Below are 23,026 nucleotides of genomic sequence, written 5' to 3'. Positions count from 1 at the left end.
AGCAAAACCCAGAAAAACTGTTAAATTTATGAAATTTCACATTTTAAGCTTGGTGTGGTGGTGCACATCTTTTATCCCAGCACTCAGGAGGCAGAGGTAGTAGAAAAACTGTAGGTTTGAGGCCAGTCTGGGACTATAATCAATTTCAGGTCAGCCTGGACCACAATGAGACCCTCACTAGGAAAGCAAACAATAAAACAAAAAAATTCACATTTTAAAATAATATTCATTTTTTCTAAAATAACTGTTCTCCCTTGAAATTTTCCAACATTTAATGAAGTATTTATAAAGGTGAAGTCTTCTTTTCCTGAAAATATTCACAGGTTTTTACAAATAAACCATTCCAAGCTAACATAGGATTATATACAATTTAATGTGTGATGTCAACTTGATTTGTTTAGTAATCCATAGAAACCCCTTTCGGGTGGGTCTTGGAGATTGTTTCCAGAACGGATTAACTGAAGGAGGAAGTATTCCCCCAGAGTGGATGGCCCTGCTCAAATGGGAACTGTATATAAGGAAGATCTAGATGAAAAGAGCTCCCTCCCTTCCACTTGGCTGCCAGAGCTATTTGCTGCATTCCAGGGTGGATTGAAGACTAGCGTCAACTGAAGGTCTGTGCAGACTGAAAACCAGTGGTTCTTCAGGAACCTACAGGTCTTCAGTGCTGCACTGGGACCTGCTGAAGAATCTAGCCCTGTGGACTGAGCAGCTATGGGTTCCTTGATTCTTGGGCCTGCAACTGCTATTTGGACTGCTGTAAACTATTGTAATAAATTCCCTTTTTAATATAATTCATTCTAGCTGTTCAATTCCTCTAGAGAACCCTGACTAATACAATATGTTAACATTTTATGTAGATTAAAAATAATGAAGTTTGGTTAAGGGTTCTAATCTTTTCTCTTAGTTTGTATTCCTACCATAAAAATGTATTCCTAGGCCAGGCATGGTGGCGCACGCCTTTAACCCCAGCACTAGGGAGGCAGAGGTAGGAGGATCGTGAGTTTGAGGCCACCCTGAAACTCCATAGTGAATTCCAGGTCAGCCTGGGCTAGAGTGAGACCCTACCTCAAAAAACCAAAAAAAAAAAAAAAAACCAGAAAAAAAAAATTATTTCTAACCTTTTCATCATTGGTAGTAGACTCTGGATGAGGTAAAGGACTATCTTGATGAGTTGTTTCTACAACAGAAGGTTCCTCAATTTTGCTTCTTATGATGGGTGTTGCAAGAGGTGACAAATCTAGAGGCATCTAATGAAAATGATAAAGAAAATACAAGTTTAAAGTCAGTCAATCAGTTGTTCAATCAGCACGGACACGAACCACCTGGTGCATTCATGACCCACAGTGGTTATCAATACCCCCACAAGACCAGCATGGTTCTAAGCCATCAATATTTTGATAAGGAGGATAGAGGAGGGCAAAAGGAACAGATGGAGACAACAAATCAGAGAGAAGACCTTGAAAGAAATTGGCCCTAGGGGGTGGGGTTGAGAGGTCAAAAAGGATCATGGGATGGGAATACAAACAGATTACTGTATGTTCATATATTTAAATTCTTAATATGAAAGGTTTTAAACTGGTGACAGTGGTACATGCCTTTAATCCCAGAACTGAGGGGGCAGAGGTAGGATGATCACTTTGAGTTCAAGACCACTCTGAGACTATATAGTGAAATCCAGGTCACAGCCTGGGCTACAGAGATCCTACCTCCAAAAAAAAAAAAAAACATTTTTTTTTTTAACGTTGTTCAAACCTGTGACCTAATATTTGATTAGAGGCAAATTCCTGTTCTTCAAGTGTGAAAGCCAACTCCCATACTCTAGCCATCTGCTGTCCAAATGTTGATGCTTTTGCAAGGAGGGTCAGATTGAACACCCAGTGGGAAGCAAAGCTGGATCTGGGAGGTTAATCCAGTCTGAGGAGGGTGGGAGAAGCCAGGTCTGGCCTAAAGGATACCTTGTCTCATGGGGAAACAAGATCTGGGAAAAGAGGAATCCTGTCTTACTATATCAGGAGGGAGATGGCAACCACCAGGTAAGACCCCCAGTGTGGTGGTGCCCCCAGGTTGTGTACCCTGTGGGTGGGCCTTAGCACTATGGCAATGCCCACAGAGCTTGAGATCTTCAGACCAGGTGCTTACACAGAGGCAGGTGTGCCCTGCCCTCCTCCATGGCCCCCAACCCCCAACCCCTGACTGTAAAGGCAGCAGTCCCACCAGGAGACAAAGAGGCTACAGACCAAAAAAAGACTTTTGTAAAATTCAAGATGCTTAAATTAAGGAACTGTGAAATGCAAGCTATCACTACTTTTCCACCTGAAAAATTTTTAAATTTCATCTTATTTTTCTTTAATTTTAATGGTTAAGAACATACTTTTTTAATGTCATCTTCTGAAGCTTTCTTGAACTCATTTTCAAATGGACTTGCCAACTCATTAAACAAACCCACTTCTTCACAGTTTTTCAAGAACCTTGTTGGTGTTGGTGTCTGATCTGAAATAAATGGCAAGAAGTAATAATACAGATCTAAGTTATCATATTATGACTAAAATATTGCTAGTAAATTAACAAATTAGTTGGATTCGTTTAATTAGTTGTTCCTCTAAAAAGATTTCTTCCTTTAAAGTAAATAAAATTTGGTTAAGTTGTTGTCCTTGAAGAATTTTTTTTCCAACTTCATAAACCATGGCAGTATGATAAAAGTTGTTTTGCTCCTTAGTCCACTGCTTTTTTGAGTAGAGTGACATAAACATTCTACTTGAGAGATTATCATTATCATTTCCAAAGATTAAAATTTTTAAAAACTTAATTATTAAAAATCATGATTATCTAAATACATTCAATTTGGGGAAAATTAATGAAAGTATATTTGGTTTTCATCTGGCATTCCCACTGGTTGCTCATAATCTACTATGAAAGAAAGCTTAAAACAATGTTTAGTAGGTACATCAAAATACCAAAAAAGGGGCTAGAGAGATGGCTTAGGAGTTAAGGCACTTGCCTGCAAAGCTTAAGGACCCAGGCTTGACTCCCCAGAACCCACAGAAGCCAGATGTACAAGGTAACACACACACACATCTGGAGTTCATTTGCAGTGGCTAAGGCTTACCTGGTGCACCAATTCTCTCTCTTCTTGCTCTCTCGCATAAAATTTTTTTAAGTGAAATAAAATAATAAAAGAGGGAGGTACTGAGGAGATTGTCTAATGGTTAAAATGTACTTGATTGTGAAGCCTGTTGGTCTGGGATTCATTCCACAGTACTCATATAAAGCAGGTACACAAAGTGGGAAATGCATCTGGAGTTCATTTGCAGCAGCAAAAGGCCTTAGCATGACAAGTGTTTCTCAAATAAGTAAATATATAAATGAATGGTAATACAAAGTTTAAACCTCCAAACAATCTTAATGAAATTAAATTTTATTTTAATGCATTTTGTTATTTATAATAGCGGTAAGATTGTACGTAAGTCATATGTTAAAAATAGCTGGGCTTGGTGGCGCATGCCTTTAATCCCAACACTCAGGAGGCAGAGGTAGGAGGATCGCCCTGAGTTCAAGGCCACCCTGATACAACATAGTGAATTCCAGGTCAACCTGAGCTAAGTGAGACTCTACCTCAAAAAACCAAAAAAAAAAAAAAAAAAAAAAAACAACAAACAAACCAAAAAACACCAAAACAAAACAAAAACCCCAAGATTAATAAGAATGCCAACTCTACTTTCTTACAATCTGAAATACTTCAATTCTACTTCAACATGTACTCATTGAGATCATATGTGTGTGTGTGTGTGTACGTGTACATATAAACAAGTTAATGTACTGCCTATAAAACAGATGCCAATGAAGGCTCACTGAATGAAAAATAGCAAAGTTTGCCTATTTAATTTCATTATGTTCAAGTTATTATTTATATTAGAATTGTAAGCACATTAAAATTGTAGACATATTTTATGTATTTTAGAATATCCATTTTGTAGGTTATACCAAGAATCTAGTCTGTTATGTGCAACACCTGGTTTAAAATAAAAATCTTGGGCTGGAGAAATGGCTTAGCGGTTAAGCGCTTGCCTGTGAAGCCTAAGGACCCCGGTTCGAGGCTCAACTACCCAGGACCCATGTTAGCCAGATGCACAAGGGGGCGCAACGCATCTGGAGTTCGTTTGCAGTGGCTGGAGGCCCTGGCGCGCCCATTCTCTCTCTCTGTCTGTTTGCCTCTTTCTCTCTCTGTCTGTTGCTCTCAAATAAATAAATAAACAATAAAAAAAATTTAAAAAAATAAAATAAAATCTTCTGTTAGGTTGACAAATTCAGGAATTTGTTAAACTATTATGTTCCTATAATGAGCATTGCTATTTTGATTCTCTTATATTCTACACATAAACATGTTTGACAAAAATGACCCATTTATCACACATAAGGTAGGCCTATTTAAGGCACTATCAGTAATATCAAAATTTCTACAGAGATCCCAGAGAGTCATAATTTTGTCCATTATTTAACCTTTAACCTATCAAAGACCTCCAAAATCATACTATAATAAAGAGGCCTTGGAGGCCAGGCGTGGTGGTGCATGCCTTTAATCCCAGCATTAGGGAGGCAGAGGTAGAAGGATCACTATGGGTTCAAGGCTACCCTGAGGAGACACAGTGAATTCCAGGTCATCCTGGGCTAGTGAGACCCTACCTCTAAAAACCAGAGGCCTTAAATCTAATCAAATCTATTGTGATTCAAATTAGTCAAATAAATTTGATTCTACTATGCCCAATTAAAAGGTCTATGTAAGCTCATTAGGAGGGTTCATAACTTATGTTTAGAGGGAGGAAGACATCTGAAATATGTATAAGCAAACATCACTTTTATTCACAATATTACTGGAGCCATCAAACTTGAGCAAAATCAACAGCAAAAATCAGTTAACATGCAGAATGCATTCGGCTACTGATCAGCAAATACATACTACACACAGCATGCATTCTATTTATACAATCATGTTAAACTACTCTCAACACGTTAGTAAAAATATTCAAGTGCTGTTTCTGAATATGTTCTATTTTATAATATATTAAATGTAATCATAGGAAAGTTTCTAGAAACCAAATTTAGAACGTTTTTGAGATAAAAACTGAGAAAATGCTCTAAAAAGAAGTAAGCTTCATGTAAACAAAGGCTTCATGCCTAACACTTCCTAGGTTGTTGTTGAATAGCTCATTTATTAGTTTTTTGATTTTTACTATTTTCAGTTCTTAATATGATGTATATATTCCGAAAAATGCATACTTCACTCTTTCCTGCTTCCTTTTACTTACAGAATTGAAGACATATTGAAAGTTCCCCTCCACAAATTGGTTTTAATAAGTCACCGACTTTCTGCTACCTCCAATTTCATTTCAAAAATTTTGATACTGAAAGTACAGGAAGAACCATCCAGTATTGCCTTATCTTTTCAAATGTGACACTTTGATCTCTATCTCTATTGAGTAATAATTTAAAATATTAGTACTATGCAAGTATAACTTTATAATCATAAATGTCACAAACCAGGCTTCACAAAAGAAATGAATCTACAGTTACATTTAATGATACAAACCCCATGGTTATGATAGAAATGGCCTGAAATGTATGTGAAATTTGACATAAAGCTTTTACTTATCAAAATATTTAAGGCAGCTAATACAGATAGAAATAGAATAAGCCAATTTGTGGATTCGATTTTGCTTTTTCATGTATTATGAAAAGCAATCATCTGCTTCGTATAATACCATATAGTGACAGGGGTCAACATGCATATACTCATACACCTTTAAAAAATCCTAAATGAACTTAGGACTCCTTTTTTGAGAGTATTTTTATTGTGCAGTCTTGGACACCAAAACCTGGGTTTTGTGCATGCCAGGGAAATGCTGCTATACTACTGATGATGTATATCCCAATTTGAAAATGTTTTAATACATATGTGTCATCTAAAAAAAATAACAAAGTTACAATGGCCACATTTGTTAACTGCTCTTTCTCCAAAAGGAAGAACTTACTTTCTTACTTTATACAACTTTGTAAACCAAGTATAATACAGCCCCAAACAAACACTAAATAACATATTAGTTCAGTTGCCAGCTAAATGCAAACTTTGTAATATGGTATGAATGTTTCAAGGTCTCTTAACTTCCTTAAAATTGGCATTGAAATGGATATTTAAAAATCACACAAAAAAGTGAAATGAATGATCATACGAACAGGTGGAAATGTAATGAGTAAAATACATGTTGTCAACATTTACTATAAATGAAGTTACTGGAATATCAGACTACAGTATCTACAGAGAATACACAAAATTGTGCACATTGTAGGTGAAATATGTATATAAACTATTAATAAAAGCATATACTAACCAGCCACAATGACACTGTCATTACGTGCTGGACCAAATTTCAGTGTCATCTCATGTTTATGTTTATGGACAGCCAAATGATCCTCGTTGGTAAAACGCTGTGGCAAAAAGTTTTAAAATACAGTTAAGATTTTCAATTTGATCAAATAAATAAAGTGATTAGGAAATTAATTTCCAAAACATGTAACTCTACCATTAACAGTGAAATAGCAGTCTAATAAAAGTACCTATTGTTAGAACATACCAGTATACTAGATTTCAAATATGTAGAGAAACCACTATTCAAGAATATGTAATACCAATATGCTGCTAAATCACATAATTCACTTGAGGGCATTTAAGAATAAAACTCCAGGCAAAGAAATTTCAATAAAATGGACCAGTATCAACTTTTTTTGTATCAGGGTAGAAATATGTACTCCATGACACAATGACTTCTGAAGAAAATACTGTATTTACCCAGACTTAAACATTACTTACCACTTTTTCACTGAGAATATTCTTTTAAAATACAACTGCTGGGTAAATTAAGAAATAAATCAGAGCTGGGAGTAGTAGCACATGCCTTTAATCCCAGCATTCAGGAGGCAGAGGTAGGAGGATCACCATGAGTTCAAGGCTATCCTGAGACTACACAGTGAATTATCAGCTTGGACTAGAATGAAACCCTACCTAGGAAAAAAGAAAGAAAAAAATAAATCAGGCTGGGGCTGGAGAAATGGCTCAGCTGTTAAGGCACTTGCCTGCAAAGCCTAAGGACCTGAGTTTGATTTGCCAGCACCCACATAAAGCCAGATGAACAAGGTAACATATGCATTTAGAGTTTGACTGCAATAGCTAAAGGCCCTGGCACATCCACTCTCTCTAGCTGCCTCTTTCTTTCTCTCTCTCGCTCTCTCTCAAAAAAAAAAAAAGTAAATAAATAAAAACAAAAAACTAGGGCTAGAGAGATGGCTTAGTGGTTAAGGCATTTGCCTGTTGATTCCCCAGTACCCACGTAAGCCAGATGCACATGATGGCACAGGTGTCTGAAGTTTGTCTGCAGTGGCTGGAGGCCCTGGGTGCCCATTCTCTCTCCTTTTCTCTATCTGCCTCATTCTCTCTTAAATAAACAAAAAAAATAAACCAGGCTTTATGTTACTCCAGTAAAGAATGCCTCTGTTATTCAATAACTTCAATAAAGAAATAGCAACAAGGGCTGGAGAGATGGCTTAGCAGTTAAGTGCTTGCCAGTGAAGCCTAAGGACCCCGGTTCGAGGCTCCGTTCCCCAGGTCCCACGTTAGCCAGATACACAAGGGGGCGCACGCATCTGGAGTTCGTTTGCAGAGGCTGGAAGCCCTGGCGCGCCCATTCTCTCTCTCTCCCTCTATCTGTCTTTCTCTCTGTGTCTGTCGCTCTCAAATAAATAAATTTAAAAAAAATTAAGAAAAAAAAAAAAAGAAATAGCAACAAGCACAATAAATCAATGTATTCCAAAATAAAATGTTTAACCTATAGTAGTCAAAAGTGGTTTTTTTGGTTTGTTTTTTTCAAAGTAGGGCCTCACTCTACCCAGGCTGGCATCAAACTCACAGTGATCCTCCTGAGAAACAGGATTAAAGAAAGGGGATATCAAAATGATTTTAAAAATCACAGTTCCTATACAAAAAATGAAACAAAGTCACTTGAAACTATCACATTCTTTCCTTACAGTTAACTTGGATAACTACTGCATGCCAAAGGTGACATTTATGATCACAACATAGTAAATGCAATGCTGATCTACTGTGTCTGGAAATCAACCTTTAAAAGGTGTTCCTTTACCAAGCAACATTTAAAACCAGAAATAGGGAGCACTTATTGTTTATTATTGCAGACCAACTAATTTATGTTTGTCCATTTGTAGTTCAGAGCAGTAATTTTTAAAAAGATTTTAAATTTTTATTCATCATTTATTTGAGACAGAGAGAGGGAGAAAGATACAGAAAAAGTGAGAATGGGCGCACCAGGGCCTCTAGCCACTGCAAACGAACTCCAGACGCATGCACCACGATGTGCATTTGGCTTACGTGGGACCTGGAAAATCAAACCTGGGTCCTTAGGCCTCGCAGGCAAGTGCCTTAACTGCTAAGCCACCTCTCCTGCCCAGAGCAGTAATTTTAAGATGGCAATTAACATGTAGAACTCACTCTTGGGGTCTGGGGAAATGGTTTAGTGGACAAAGCTTTACTGCATGCAAGTACAAGGATGAGTTTATATCCCCACCATCCAGGCAAATGCCAGGAGGATGTGTTGATCTGCCTTATGCTCCCAGTGCTCAGAAAGCAGAGAAAGGGGACACTCCCAGTCAAACTGGCTGTCTAGACTAGCTTAATCAGGGAGCTCTGGATTGAAGTGAGAGACCCCATCTCAAGAAATAAAGTAGAGTGTAATCTAGAAGGCACACTATGGTTTGATTCTCCAGGAACCATGTAAACCAGATGCACAAGGGGCACATGCAACTGGAGTTCATTCCCTCTCTCTCTCTTTCTCCTCTCTAAAATAAATAAATAAATAAAAATATATTTTAAATATATATATACATTTAAAAAGATGGTTGAATCTTAAAATCAGAATGGAGGAGTGGGGTCTCTTCCCAGACAAAAAAAAAATACCCAAACCTGCAAACTGTTCATTACAGAGGAATTAAGCTTTACTTCTGTGCACTAAGAGAAAATTCACTATCATTTTATGATATTCTGCCTGTATCCTACTGAAGAGAAGTGTTCAGATATAAAAGGACTTCCATTCATTAAAAATTCAGACAAAAACTCAGTAGCAGAGGCCAGTAAGTTAAAAAGGAGATATAAAAGGAAGAGAAAGGAAGGGAGGAGGGTACTTAATAGGTTGGTATTGTATATATGTAAGTAGAATGATTGAGATGGGGAGGGGATATGATGGAAAATGGAATTTCAAAGGGGAAAGTTGGGGGGGGGGTGGAAGGAGGATATTACCATGAGATTTTTTTAAAAAATAATCATGGAAAATGTTAATAAAAATTGAGAAAAAAATTTTAAAAAATTAAAAAAAATAAAAAAAATAAAAGAAAAAAAAATTCAGACAAACCATCACCTATCAGCATTGGGACCATAATCCAGTGCTTCCTCACTCAGATTCTATTTTTCTTTACATTATCATCATATGAATCCCTCCCAATTTTGAGGAAATAAGTACTGGTGCTTTTGACAAGAATGCCAAATAAACAAAGCTCAAGACAGATTAAATATTTTGGTAGAGCTAACAGATATTATTCTAATGCTTTTATCCTGTATTAAAATATTTAATGCTATGTGCTTTAAACCCCACATGAAAAGTATCTTTAAGCAAGATTCATTTTATGGCTCATAGAACCTCACAATGTGGCTTTTCCATTGGAGGAATTTGTTAACCTGTCTATGAATTGTTTATATTAATTTGACCACAAACACTCAATTCAAAGGGCAACTGGGGGTGGGGTGTAGTTCAGTAGTAAACTGCTCACTTAGCATATACAACGCACTAGGTTTAATTTTCAGCGGCAATAGAAAATAATATGAAACAAACCCAACAACCAACCAACTAACCAAACGTCCTAGAGAATAAAAACTACTATCTTCTGCACAAAATATGAAAATGACATCATGTTTAAGTGAAAAGACACCCCTAAGTGCTAAGAAGGATACCAACAAATATTGAGACTCATACAAATATTAAAACAATGAGAAATATCTACTTATAGAATTTCATACAGGATCCAGAGATCAAATTAGCTTAAATGTTAGTTTTAAGGGGATTATTATTATCAAATATCTATACATATGTAATTACATATATAAACACACACACACACACACACACACACACACACACGATGCCATTCAATGTGACTGGCAAAGTATACTCAAAATGGCTCCTGATACAGGTGAATTTCTTCTGAGGAAATTTATTATTTATTTATGTTTTCCCAAGATAGGGTCTCACTCTAGCCCAGGCTGACCTGGAATTCACTATGTAATCTCAGGGTGGCCTCGAATCCACAGTGATCCACCTACCTCTGCCTCCCAAGTGCTGGGATTAAAAATGTGCATCACCATGTCTGGCTATTTATTTACTTTTAACAAGAAGATTATAAAATCAGGTTGGAAAAGGCAATATGGTTAAAATGAGAAAAGTTAAATATGGATACACTGTTTTGATAAATACTTAAATAGTTATTACATGCTAACATAAAATTTATTTACAGAATTTTTGTAAATTAATTCCTAGACAAACTAAAACATTAATTGTTTTAAAAGAAACTTTGCAGCTGCTAGGTATGGTAATCCTAACATTATATAGACTGAGTTGGAAAGATCACTGTGGTTCAAGACTGATCTAGGCTAAAGAGTCAATCTTAAAGCAGCCTAGGCTAGGAGGAGACCTCGCCTCAATACACACACCCACACCCACCCACCCACACACACACACACGTGTGTGTGCAGTTTATAGAACTTTATAGAAAATTATAATCATATGACGGTCAAGATTAACATATCAAATTCAAATAAGAATTTCTCTTAGATAATTCAAAGGTGAACCCCAATGCAACAGATATACACAAAAATACAAGGACCCTGTAAACAAAGAGCAGACAAACCTTGAGCTATAGTTCAACAAATAACGGGAAAGGCAGTGAAGACAAGATTTTTTTTGGCTAGGGCCTAGCAGGATAGGTGACCAACTTTCTTAAAAGATTAAGAAGGCTGGATGTGGTGGCGCACGCCTTTAATTACAGAAGAGGTAGGAGGAGGTCACCCTGAGACTACATAGTGAATTTTAAGCCAGCCTGGGGTAGAGTGAGACCATACCTCGAAAAACTAAAAAAAAAGGGCGGGGGGGGGGGGCTGGAGAGATGGTTCAGTTGGTAATGGTCTGGTCCAGATAAGAGACAGATTAGGTAGTATGGACATAAAGAGTTTGGTGGAACAGTGGTACCTGCTTGTAATCCCAGTACTCAGGAAGCTGAGGCTCCCAGAAAGATCATGAGATTTGAAAATACATTTAATAAAAAGGTATACTAATGGCTTATAAGCACATCTAGAGAAATGTAGCCAACCTTTCACTAGCCAAAGAAATGCTAATTAAAACCACAATAAGATACCACCTCACAGACATGAAGGTGAATGAAATGTAAAAGAATGACACCTCCAAATGCTGACACAGATATGGCATAACTAAACCTATGGTAAATCAATGATGGGAACGTAAAGTGGCACATTTAATATGGAAAGCAATTTGGTAATTTCCTAAAATGTAATCATAACAAGAATTTCATCATTATACTTCCTGGGTAGTAATCTAACAGAAAGGAAAGAATTTGTCTACAAAAGACTTGTGTACAAGCATCACACCAACTTTATGATAACTAAAATCCAGAAATAAGTCAAATAGCTATCAGCAGACAGATAAATGTAAAATAATGAAATATGACTCCTCAATGAAAAGGAATCAACTATTGGATGACATAACGTGGATGCTATGGCTTAGGCGTGCCCCCATAAATTCATGTGTTGGAAACTTAATATGTTAATGGTATTTAGAGGTGGGGTCTTTGGGAGAGAATTAGGCTTGGATAAAATCATAACGTAATTAGTAGCTTTATGAGAGGAGGAAGAGAGAACCAAATTAGCAAGCTTACTGTGTTCCGCTACGCAATGCTCAACACTGCCTAGAGATTCTGTAGAATCTTAACCACCAAGTTCTTTACCAGTTGTGACCCCACAACTTTGGACCTCCCAACATTTAGAGTAGTAAACTAAAGAAATCCTCTTTCTTTATAAATTACTCACTGCCCAATCTTTGGCATTTAGTTAACAGTGATAGAAAGCGGACAAAAAAAATTAAGAAATCTTAAATTATGTGGTATGAAAGAAACCAGAAAAATGTACATACTGTATGATTCCACAGTAAAGGACAAAAAAGTCTATAGTGCCAGAACGCAGACCACTGGTTAAAAAGGTGAAAGAAGATACAAACAGGCACAAGGAACCTTACTATCTTGATTATGATGACACTTTTACAAACATACACACATACATATGTAAAAATATCAATTTTTAAACTATAAATTTATCAATTTATTGTGTATCAATTATATCAACTTAAAATATCAAATGAAGAAAATGAGAATAAAGTATTTTAATGGTTATAACTTATAGTCTATATAGAAGCACTTTGTAATTTCATTACACACATTAAAGTGGTTTCTTATTTAGTGTATGGAGTTATTTTAAGAGTAACATAACAGTATCAATAGATTAGTAATTTAATGGTCTATTGAAAATGAAAATACTATTTTCTGAAATTATTTACAAACATGCTTTGTATTAAAGTTGTTAGACTTAAGAACACTACTACATTAGTGATGCTGTTATTGGCAAGTATCAGTTAATTTTGTATAAGTTCAATAAGTAAACAATTTTTAATATTTGGTTTCCAATTAAGCATTTTACCAATGATTTTCAATGACTATAGATAAGATAAATATACTCTTAAATCCTGAAGTTTTGTCTATGATTTCCACTTTTCCATTATAAACTTAATCCCACCACCCCATATTTAGATTACATTTTCTAGAACTCAGATTCTTAAAGAAAAGAATTTCTAAGTTTTTCAGGTTTTCATCCAAACTCTAAAAACTTATTAAAATTTTTTGCTGGGCGTGGTGGTGCACACCTCTAATCCCAGCACTTGGGAGGCAGAGATAGGAGGATTGCCATGAGTCCAAGGCCACCCTAAGACTACATAGTGTATTTCAGGTCAGCCTGTGAGGTAGAGTGAAACCCTACCTCAAAAACAAAAAACAAAACAAATAAAAAAAAACACCAAAAGCTGGGCATGGTGGCACATGCCTTTAATTCCAACACTTGGGAGGCAGAGGTTAGGAGGATCACCATGAGTTTGAGGCCACCATGAGGCGAATTCCAGGTCAGCCTGAGCTAGAATGAGACCCTACCTTGGGAGAAAAAAACAAACAAACAAACAAAAAAACACCAAAACAAAATTTTTTTTGAAAGAAAGTTCTTTTAGTGTTAACAGTCTGTCAGTTGTTCTAATAAATGGAGACATATAAAAAGATTCAAAGTAATTGATATATTACCTGGCCACATCCAGGGGCAGTGCATAGAAAGGGTTTGTCATCACTCATATTCCACAGGTCCTTGTATTGCCTGTAATACAGCACAAACAGGTGGTGAAGCATTTTAAATTCTTGTCAAATATTCTTACCTACTGGCAAAACATGTCTAATTGGATCCCTTCTACACCATCATTTAAAAACAACTTTTTTGTTTGTTTTTTGTGTGGTAGCTCAGGCTGACCTGGAATTCACAGCAATCCTCCTACCTCTGCCTGCTGGGATTAAAGGCAGGAGCTACCATGCCTGGCTATGAAAACAAACTCTTAAATCGTTTCTTAAAACTTTTCAGGGATGAAAAGGTGCTTGCTTACAAAATTCTGCCGGGTGATGGTGCACAACTTTAATCCCAGGTAGAGGTAGGAGAATCGATATGACTATATAGTGAATTCCCAGGTCAGCCTGGGCTAAAGTGAGACCCAACCTCAAAACAAACAAACAAACAAACAAACAAACAAACAGACAGACAGACAGACAGACAGACAGACAAACAAACAAACAGTGTCCCAAGTGAGAACTTGTGACCCAGAAAGCCAAGCGCCACATGTTCTCTCTCATATGTGGATCCTAGCTACAGATGACTGGGCTTCTGCGTGAGAATGAAAATACTTAGTAGCAGAGGCTAGTAAGTTAAAAAGGAGACATAAAGGGTAGAGAAAGGAAGGGAGGAGGATACTTAATAGGTTGATATTGTACATATGTAATTACAATGAATGTAATGGGGAGGTAATATGATGGAGAATGGAATTTCAAATGGGAAAGTGTGGGGGTGGGGAGGGAGGGAATTACCATGGGATATATTTTATAATCATGGAAAATGTTAATAAAAATTAAAAAAAAAGATATTTTGAAGTAATTTTTCAAATTCAGTTACATTCTTGTTAGTCTAAAATATATATGTGCCAAAATGACTTAATGCTAATTACAATATTACTGAATCATGAAATTCAGAGATTTTTTTTTTTTTTTTTTTTTTTTAGTTTTTCAAGGTAGGGTCTCACTCTAGCACAGGCTGACATGGAATTCACTCTGTATTCTCAGGGCGGCCTCGAACTCACAATGATCCACCCATCTCTGCCTCCTGAGTGCTGGGATTAAAGGCATGCGCCACCACGCCTGGCTTCAGAGACTTTTTCTAATTACAGACACACCTATATCAGAGGTGTCAAACTCAGATGTCATCAGGACTGAGGACTCTCATATAAGAGTTCAGTGGCGGAGCTGGAATGCATACCTAATTTAAAGACTTTCCAAACCAAAACACTTATGTGTACCACATAAAACACCTTGCCGCGTGTGGTGGTACACGCCTTTAATCCCAGCACTTGGAAGGCAGAGGTTAAAAAAAAAACAAACTAAATTGCAAAACAAAAAATAAAAACAAAATAAAAAAAAATAAAAACCCAATCCAGAATGTAATACTTAAAAACTGTAAGGCAATAATGAAAAGTACAAATTACATGATGGGAATAATGGTTATAAAATAAAAGAATGTTAAAAGGTAGCAGAGAGCCAGCAGTGGTGGCGCTTACCTTTAATCCCAGCACTCGGGAGGAAGAGGTAGGATCACTGTGAGTTTGAGGTCCACCCTGAGACTATGTAGTGAATTCCAGGTCAGCCTGGACTAGAGAGAGACCCTACCTTGAAAACCCCCAAAATAACACAACAAGTAGCAGAGGCCAGCCAGCATTAGGAGGCAGGAAGGTTCCTGACCTTCAAGGCTAGCCTGGACTACATAGTGAGTTGCAGGCCTTCCTAGCCTATGAGTGAGAGATTGTCTTGAACAAAACAAAACACAAACAGAAAATTAAAAAATAAACCAAAAAAAAAGGGGGGGGGGCGGTTAAGGCATTTGCCTGCAAAGCTTAAGGACCCAGGTTCAATATTCCAGGTCCCACGTAAGCCAGATGCACATGATGGCACATGTGTCTGGAGTTCGTTCGCAGTGACTAGACGCCCTGGCATGCCCATTGTCTCTTTGTCTGTCTCTCTTCTACTTCTCTTTCTCTCTGCTTGCAAATAAAGGAATTAAAAAAAAAAAAAAAAACTGGGTGTGGTGATGCACACACCTTTAATCCCAGCACTGGGAGGCATGGGTAGCTGGATTACTGTGAGTTTGAGGCCACCCTGAGACTACATAATGAATTCCAGGTCAGCTTGGGCTGAAGAGAAACTCTACCTAAAAAAGAACAAACAGGGCCAGAGGGATGGCTTAGTGGTTAAGGCATTTGCCTGCAAAGTCAAAGGACTCAGGTTCAATTCCCCAAGACCCATGTTAGCTAGATGCACAAGGGGGTACAAGCATCTGGAGTTTGTTTGCAGTGGCTAGAGGCCCTGGCACACCCATTCTATCTAACGCCCTCTTTCTCTGTCAAATAAAGATAAAATATGTGTGTATATATGTATATATACACATATATGAAAATACTTAAAGCAATAAGAGGTGATGTTTAAAGTTTTAAAAACATATATACTTATTCGTTTATTTGAGAAAGAGAGAGAATGGATGTGGGGTGGTGCGGGGGGAACTAGAATGAGCACCCAAGGGCCTCTGGCTACTGCAAATGAATTTCAGACACATGTGCCACCTTATGCACCTGGCTTACAAGGGTCCTGGGGAATTGAACCCAGGTCCTTTCGCTTTGCAGGCAAGTGCCTTAACTGCTAAATTATTTCTCCAGCTCAAGAGCTGAGTTGTTTGTTTTTTTTTTTTTTTTTTTTTGAGGCAAGCCCAACAGACAGGTCTTTTTTATTTATTTATTTTTTTTTTGGTGAGAGAGCCAGAGAGAAAATTGGCATGCCAGAGCCTATAGCCACTGTAATCAAACTCCAGATGTGTGAGCCACCTTGTGTATCTGGCTTACATGAGACCTAGAGAATGGAACATGGGTTGTTAGGCTTTGCAGTCAAGTGTCTTAATTGCTAAGTCATCTCTCTTGCCAAGGACATGAAATTAAAAGACATATATTTTTACTTATTTGCGGGGGGGGGGTATGGGGAAGGGTAGACAGAATGAGTACACCAGGGCTTCTAGCTGCTGTGAACAAAGTCCAGATGCATGTGACACTTTGTGCATCTGGCTTTATATGGGAGCTGGGGAATTAAACCCCAAGAAGTTACATTTTAGAAGCAAGCACCTTAACCTCTGAGTAATCTCTCTGGCCATTAGTTTGTTTTTTTTTTTTATTTTTTTTTAAACTAACAAAAGCAACCAACTACAGATTCCAGAAGTTCAGAAATTAACAAGCAGAATAAATGACAAATCAAGATCTTGGGGCTGGGGAGAGGGCTCAGTGGTTAAAGGCACTTGCTTAGAAAGCCTGACTGCCAGAGTTCAATCTCCCAAAATCCACATCAAGCCAGATGCACACAAACTGTGATCTCAACATGCCTACAACAACAGAAAGTAGAACCAAGACAATCCAAAGTTTTAGGGCCAGTGTAATTTGCAGTCTTGGAGTTCTTTTGCAGCAGCAAGAGACCCTGCCTCAAAGAAGGTGGAACAGACAACCTGGAGTTGTCCTCTGGCCTCCACACATGTGGAATAACACACACAAATAAATATTTTTTTAAAAATCAAAGATAATAAAATCTTGGGGAGAGGGAGGGTATTATCATGGGATACTTTTTATAATCATGGAAAATGTTAAAAATTGAGAAAAAAATTTTTTTAAAAAATAATAAAAAAAAGAAAATCTTGCAGGTAGATTAAAAATAAACAAAAAGAGGTGATACTGGTCTTGATGGGTTATTATAAGTTATGTTTCTCTGCTTTCTAAATAAGAATTTATCTGTATAACTTTACACCATGATAAATGCCTTGTCTCAGAATAATTAGCTATATAAGAGTCTCAATAAACAATACTTTTTATTAAATCTGTAGTACTTATTATTATGCTCTACACAAGAAACTCTAAAGCATATAATAATGTCACTTGATTTTTTTATATTTTATTTTTATTTATTTATTTGACAGAAAAAAAAGAGGGAGAGGGGAGGGAAGGAGGATGGGTGCGAGAAAGCGAGAAAATGGATGCGCCAGGGCCTCTAGCCACTGCAAACGAACTCCAGATGTGTGTGGCCCCTTGTACATCTGGTTATTGTGGGTCCTAGGGAATCAAACCTGGGTCCCTTGGCTTTGCAGGCAAACACCTTACCCGCTAAGCCATTCCCTCTACCCCTCACTTGATTTTTATAATCTAGAAATCCCCAAATGAGGATGGGATATAACCATCTTTATTTCCCCCCCAGTACTGAAAATACTTTCTCTTTAGTAATAAAGATTATAGTTACGCAAAATCTGACAGACTGAATAAGTACTACTTAAATAATTATGGCTTCAAACAGCAAAAAAACTCAATTATAGAATATAATTTCAATAGGGTAAAAGGATTCATCTAACAAATTTACCCTTCTGACAACTGTTGAACATGACTACAAGTACTTGGTAATTCCCTACACAAAGAGGGCAAGTTCACGTTCCATACCCTTGAATCTGGGTAGGTTTATAATAACATTTTTCTTTTCTTTCTGTAATTTTATTTGTCTAATAGACAGAAAGAGACAGCAGGGAGGATGGGTGCGCCAGGGCCTCTAGCTTCTGCAAAAGATCTCTAGACACATGCGCCACCATGTGCATCTGGCTTATGTGGGACCTGGAGAATTGAACATGGGTCCTTACACATCACAAGCATGTGTCTTAATAGCTAAGCCATCTCTCCAGCCCTATAATAACCTTCTCTAACAGTACTATGGAAATGGCATAAGACTAGGGTCTCCTGGTCTTTTCCTCACCTCACTTGCCTGTCCTGCAAACATTAGTCCTTAGGGAATCCAGTCAATGTGATGGAACAGGCCAATCAAAATCTCCTATCTGAATCAAGAAAAAGAAATGAGGGCTGGAGAGATGGCTTAGCAGTTAAGGTGCTTGCCTACAAAGCCTAAGGACCCAGGTTCGATTCCATGGTATGCATGCAAGCAAGATGTACACGGTGACGCATGCATTTAGAGTTTGTTTGCAGTGGCTGGAGGCATCAGTGCACCATTTTCTTTCTTTCTCTCGCTCTCAAATAAATAAATAAAAATATTACAAAAACTGAAATAGAAATAAATCAACCTACTGGACTCTGTTCAACCTCCTGACCTACTGAATCTGAATATTTTAAGTATTTTTAAAATTTCTTATTTTTGAGAGAAAGAGGGAGACACAGACAGCGAGAGAGAGAATAGGTGAACCAGGACTGCCTGCTGCAGATGAACTCCAGATGTGTGTGCCCCCTTGTGTGCATGTGCAATATTGCATGCTTGTGCCCTGGAAGAAGTGGCAGAAACAACGTAAGAGCCAAAAATAAATAAATAAATAAAAGTCCATTTCAAGTTCCCAGTTGTTTACTCCATCTTTTTATAGTTTAATGCAATCTTATAATTCTAGTACTTTGGGAGATTGAGGTAGGAGGACCGTGAGTTCATTCAGCCTATGCTACAAAGCAAGATTCACGTCTTCAAAACGGTTATTAAGATTTTGCTTTCTTTCTATACATTACATACATATTGCAGTTGCATTTGATTCAATTAATTCTATAAAAGGGCTGGAGAGATGGCTTAGTGGTTAAGTGCTTGCCTGTGAAGCCTAAGGACCCTGGTTCAAGGCTCGATTTCCCAGGACCCACGTAAGCCAGATGCATAAGGGGGAACACGCATCTGGAGATTGTTTGCAGTGGCTGGAAGCCCTAGCGTGCCCATTCTCTCTCTCTCAATCTCTCCCTTGCTCTCAACTAAATAAATAAAATAAACAAAAAAATAATTCTATAACATAATTATGAAAGAAGATGTATGTGGCCAAAAAATTCTGGAAAATGCCTGTTTTTTTGTTTTGTTTTTTTTTTGGTTTTCTGAGGCAGGGCCTTGCTCTAGTCCTGGCTGACCTGGAATTCACTATGCAATCTTCAGGCTGGCCTTGAACTCACGACAATTCTCCTATCTTGGCCTCCAGAGTGCTGGGACTAACAGCTGATACCACACCTGGCAGTATACCTTTCTTGTAAGATTTTCAGAATCTATATGCTTCCATGAAATGTCTGCAGAGGAATACCCAGAATATGACATCTTGGTGGCCAGTTATTTGCTATTTGAATACTTTTCCTTAGAACACCTCATGACATGATTATTATCTAGAACTCATTCTAGAAGAAATCAAAACCACACTTGTCATAATGAGATCTTGAGATACTATTGTTATGTAGCCCAAGCTGGCCTTGAAGTAGTTTTCCTGTCTTTGACTCCTGTGTGCTAGGATTACACTACATGCCATCACACCATACTACTTTGATGTTCTTAACTTGATAATTTAAAAACAATGAATATTAGCTAAACACACTAAAAATTCCTGTTTATGAAAACACAGGGCTGGAGAGATTACTCAGCTGTTAAGGCACTTGCCTACAAAGTCTAACATCCTGTGTTCAATTCCCAAGTACCCATTTAAAGCCTGATGTGGTAAGTGGCACATGCATCTGGAGTTAGTTTGTAGTGGCTAGAGGTCCTGGTGTGCCCATAGTCAATTTCTGCTTGCAAATAAATAAATGACTAAATACAAACTCAGAAAGAAACAATGAAATATTATCTCATCAAATCTGTGAAAAATTTTATAACCTAAAATATGGCTGAAAATAGAATTGTATTGTGTACATACCTGGCAGAATTCACATGTAACTTGAATTTCATAAGTTGAACAACTTATCACATCCTCCTTTCCATGACAAGGATACTGAAAAACAAAATGGTTTCACACTATTAAAAACAGCACTAAAATATTTCTTGAAACACATTAGGAAATAAATGAACTCATCTGGGTGTGGTGGCTCACACCTTTAATCCCAGCACTTGGGAGGGAGAGGTAGGAGGATCACCGTGAATTCGAGGCCACCTTGAGACAACATAATGAGTTTCAGGTAAGCCTGGGCTAGAGTGAGATCTTCCCTCAAAAAACAAAAAACAAAAAAAAAAAAAAAAAAGAAAGAAAAAGAAAACGAGTGAACTAAAATTACTTTAAATACTACTATTATCCTAACAGTTACTTTTTTTTTTTTGTTTTTTTGAGGTAGGGTCTCACTCTACTCCAGGCTAACCTGGAATTCACTAAGTGGCCTCAAACTCACAGCAATCCACCTACCTCTGCCTCCCAAGTGCTGGGATTAAAGGCATGTGCCACCATGCCCAGCAGTCAGTTACTATTAAGCACCCTTACAGTGGTAGAGTACTTCTTCTGAAATATAAAAGTCACCCAGATAAATGCATTAACCATAGTAGTATTAATATGCCAACTCTAGGGCTGGAGGGATGGCTTAGCAGTTGAGCCAAAGGACCCAAGGTCAATTCCCCAGGACTTAGGTTAGCCAGACGCACAAGGTGGTGCATGCATCTGGAGTTCGTTTGTAGTGGCTGGAGGCCCTGGTGCGCCCATTCCCCCCCCACATCTCTGTCAAATAAACAAAATACTTAAAAAAATATGCCAACTCTACCAATGGGTTAAGAAAAGTAGTATTTAATTCAATCACAAGGGCTAAAGTTGACCAGCAGCCACTAAAATAGTACAAACTCTAACTTCTCAAGTTTGATGAGAAAAATAAGATAGAAACCAGGCATGGTAGCACATGCCTAAAATCCCTGCCTGAGAGAGGCTGAGTTTAAGATCAGCCTAGGCTACATAGGGAGACCTCACTACAAAACAAAACACACACACATTTTTACAAGACTTAGCATTTCAAAATTTCTATACAGGTTTTTTTTATTTTTATTTATTTATTTATTTATTTGAGAGTGACAGAAAGAAAGAGGCAGATAGAGAGAGAAAATGGGCACACCAGGGCCTCCAGCTACTGCAAATGAATTCCAGACGCATGCACGTCCCCTTGTGCATCTGGCTTATGTAGGTCTTGGGGAGTAGAGCCTTGAACCGGGTCCTTTGCCTTCGTAGGCAAGTGCCTTAACCACTAAGCTGTCCCTCAGAAAGTTTTTAATTTAAAAAAATCCAGGTTGGATTCCCTAGGGCCCACGTTAGCCAAGTGCATAAGGGGGTACACACGTCTAGACTCGTTTGCAATGGCTGGAGGCCCTGATGCGCCCGTCCTCTCCCTCTCTTTAAATAAATAAATTAATAATAAATTTAAAAAAAAACTATTAAAATTGTGATCAAGGCATGGTGATGCACACCTTTAATCCCAACACTCGGAAGGCAGAGGTAGATGAATCACCATGAGTTCAAGGCCGTCCTGAGTCTACATAGCAAATTCCAAGTCAGTCTGGGATAGCAAGTGAGACCCTACCTCGAAAAACAAAACAAAAAAATAAATTGTGATCAAGTTCTTATAACCACTCATCAAAATTTGTCTCCCAAAACAATTGGATCTATATAAGTAGCTCCCTTTCCCCTAAATTTATGACTCGCTTATTTAATAGTAGTCTGAATACAAGTACAATGTATTGACACTAGTCAGGTTAAGTGGCCCTTTAAAAAAATATATTTTATTTTTACTTATTTATTTGAGGGAGGGTGGGAGGGAAGGAGAGAGAGAGATAGAGAGAATGGGCATACCAGGGCTTCTAGCCACTGCAAATGAACTCCAGATGCATGTGCCACCTTGTGCATCTGGCATACATGGGTCCTGGGGAATTGAACAATAGTCCTTTGGCTTTGAAGCCAAGTACCTTACTGCTAAGCCATCTCTCCAGCCCCAAAGTGGCCCAATTTTAACTCTACCAATTCCTCACCTTATACTCATAGGAACTCCATCTAGACATGGCAAACAGTATTTTTATCCAAGTGAGTGCGTGGTACATGAAGAAAATTGTGGTTTCAATTGTGGTTCATCTTGCTCAATAATTACTGTCCAGAAATGCATAACTAGCGTTAGTTTTGAGTCCTGGAGTAAAGGCCAACCTGGTTGAGGAGACAGAAAGAAGAAAATTTCTTCCCTTGTCCCAGGCAAAAATAGCTGGGTAAGGTTCCTGTTCTGTCTGCAAGCAACTTTACAATGTTGCTTGTCAGGAGAAAGAAAACACAAAGCAATCTGAAAGAAATCTATGTTACCACAGTTCTGACAGCTCTAGCATGTTAACTCAAGGAAGGCAAGGCCCCATTCAGTTAATGATAAGAAATATTTAAGGGCAAGAGAGATGGCTTGTCACTTAAGGTGCTTGCTTGGCTTGCAAAGCCAAAGAACCCAGGTCGAGTCCCCAGGAGCCATGTAAGCCAGATGCACAAGGGGGCACATACATCTGGCATGTTTATGGCGGCCGAAGGCCCTGGCACACCCATTATTCTCTCTCTCTCTATCTGCCTCTTTCTCCCTCACTTTCTTGAATAAATAAATATAAGAATTTTTTTTTTTTTTTCGAAGTAGGGTCTCACTCTGGTCCAGGCTGACCTGGAATTAACTCTGTAGTCTCAGGATGGCCTTGAACTCATGGC

General features: G+C 37.8%; 1 protein-coding gene across 2 annotated transcripts in view; it reads right to left on the bottom strand.

Moving 5' to 3' along the window:
* Atf2 (activating transcription factor 2) overlaps positions 1-23,026 on the bottom strand; it is an 88,945-nt gene that overhangs the window by 42,440 nt on the left and 23,479 nt on the right. The window contains exons 3-8 of one of the 2 annotated variants that reach the window (XM_045147573.1): positions 22,327-22,495; positions 20,249-20,323; positions 13,522-13,591; positions 6,387-6,483; positions 2,375-2,493; positions 1,122-1,250 (exon numbers count right to left, since the gene is read on the bottom strand). In XM_045147573.1, the coding sequence (XP_045003508.1) occupies positions 1,122-1,250; positions 2,375-2,493; positions 6,387-6,483; positions 13,522-13,591; positions 20,249-20,280 (447 nt within the window). In that variant the 5' untranslated portion in view covers positions 20,281-20,323; positions 22,327-22,495. The remainder of the gene's footprint in view (positions 1-1,121; positions 1,251-2,374; positions 2,494-6,386; positions 6,484-13,521; positions 13,592-20,248; positions 20,324-22,326; positions 22,496-23,026) is intronic. The other variant, XM_045147572.1, reaches the window with a different exon arrangement.

This window comes from Jaculus jaculus, chromosome 4 (genome assembly GCF_020740685.1).
Source record: "Jaculus jaculus isolate mJacJac1 chromosome 4, mJacJac1.mat.Y.cur, whole genome shotgun sequence".
NCBI classification, from domain to species: Eukaryota; Metazoa; Chordata; class Mammalia; order Rodentia; family Dipodidae; genus Jaculus; species Jaculus jaculus.
Note: the sequence above shows the minus strand (reverse complement) of the source record. Positions and strands in the feature narration are given on the sequence as shown.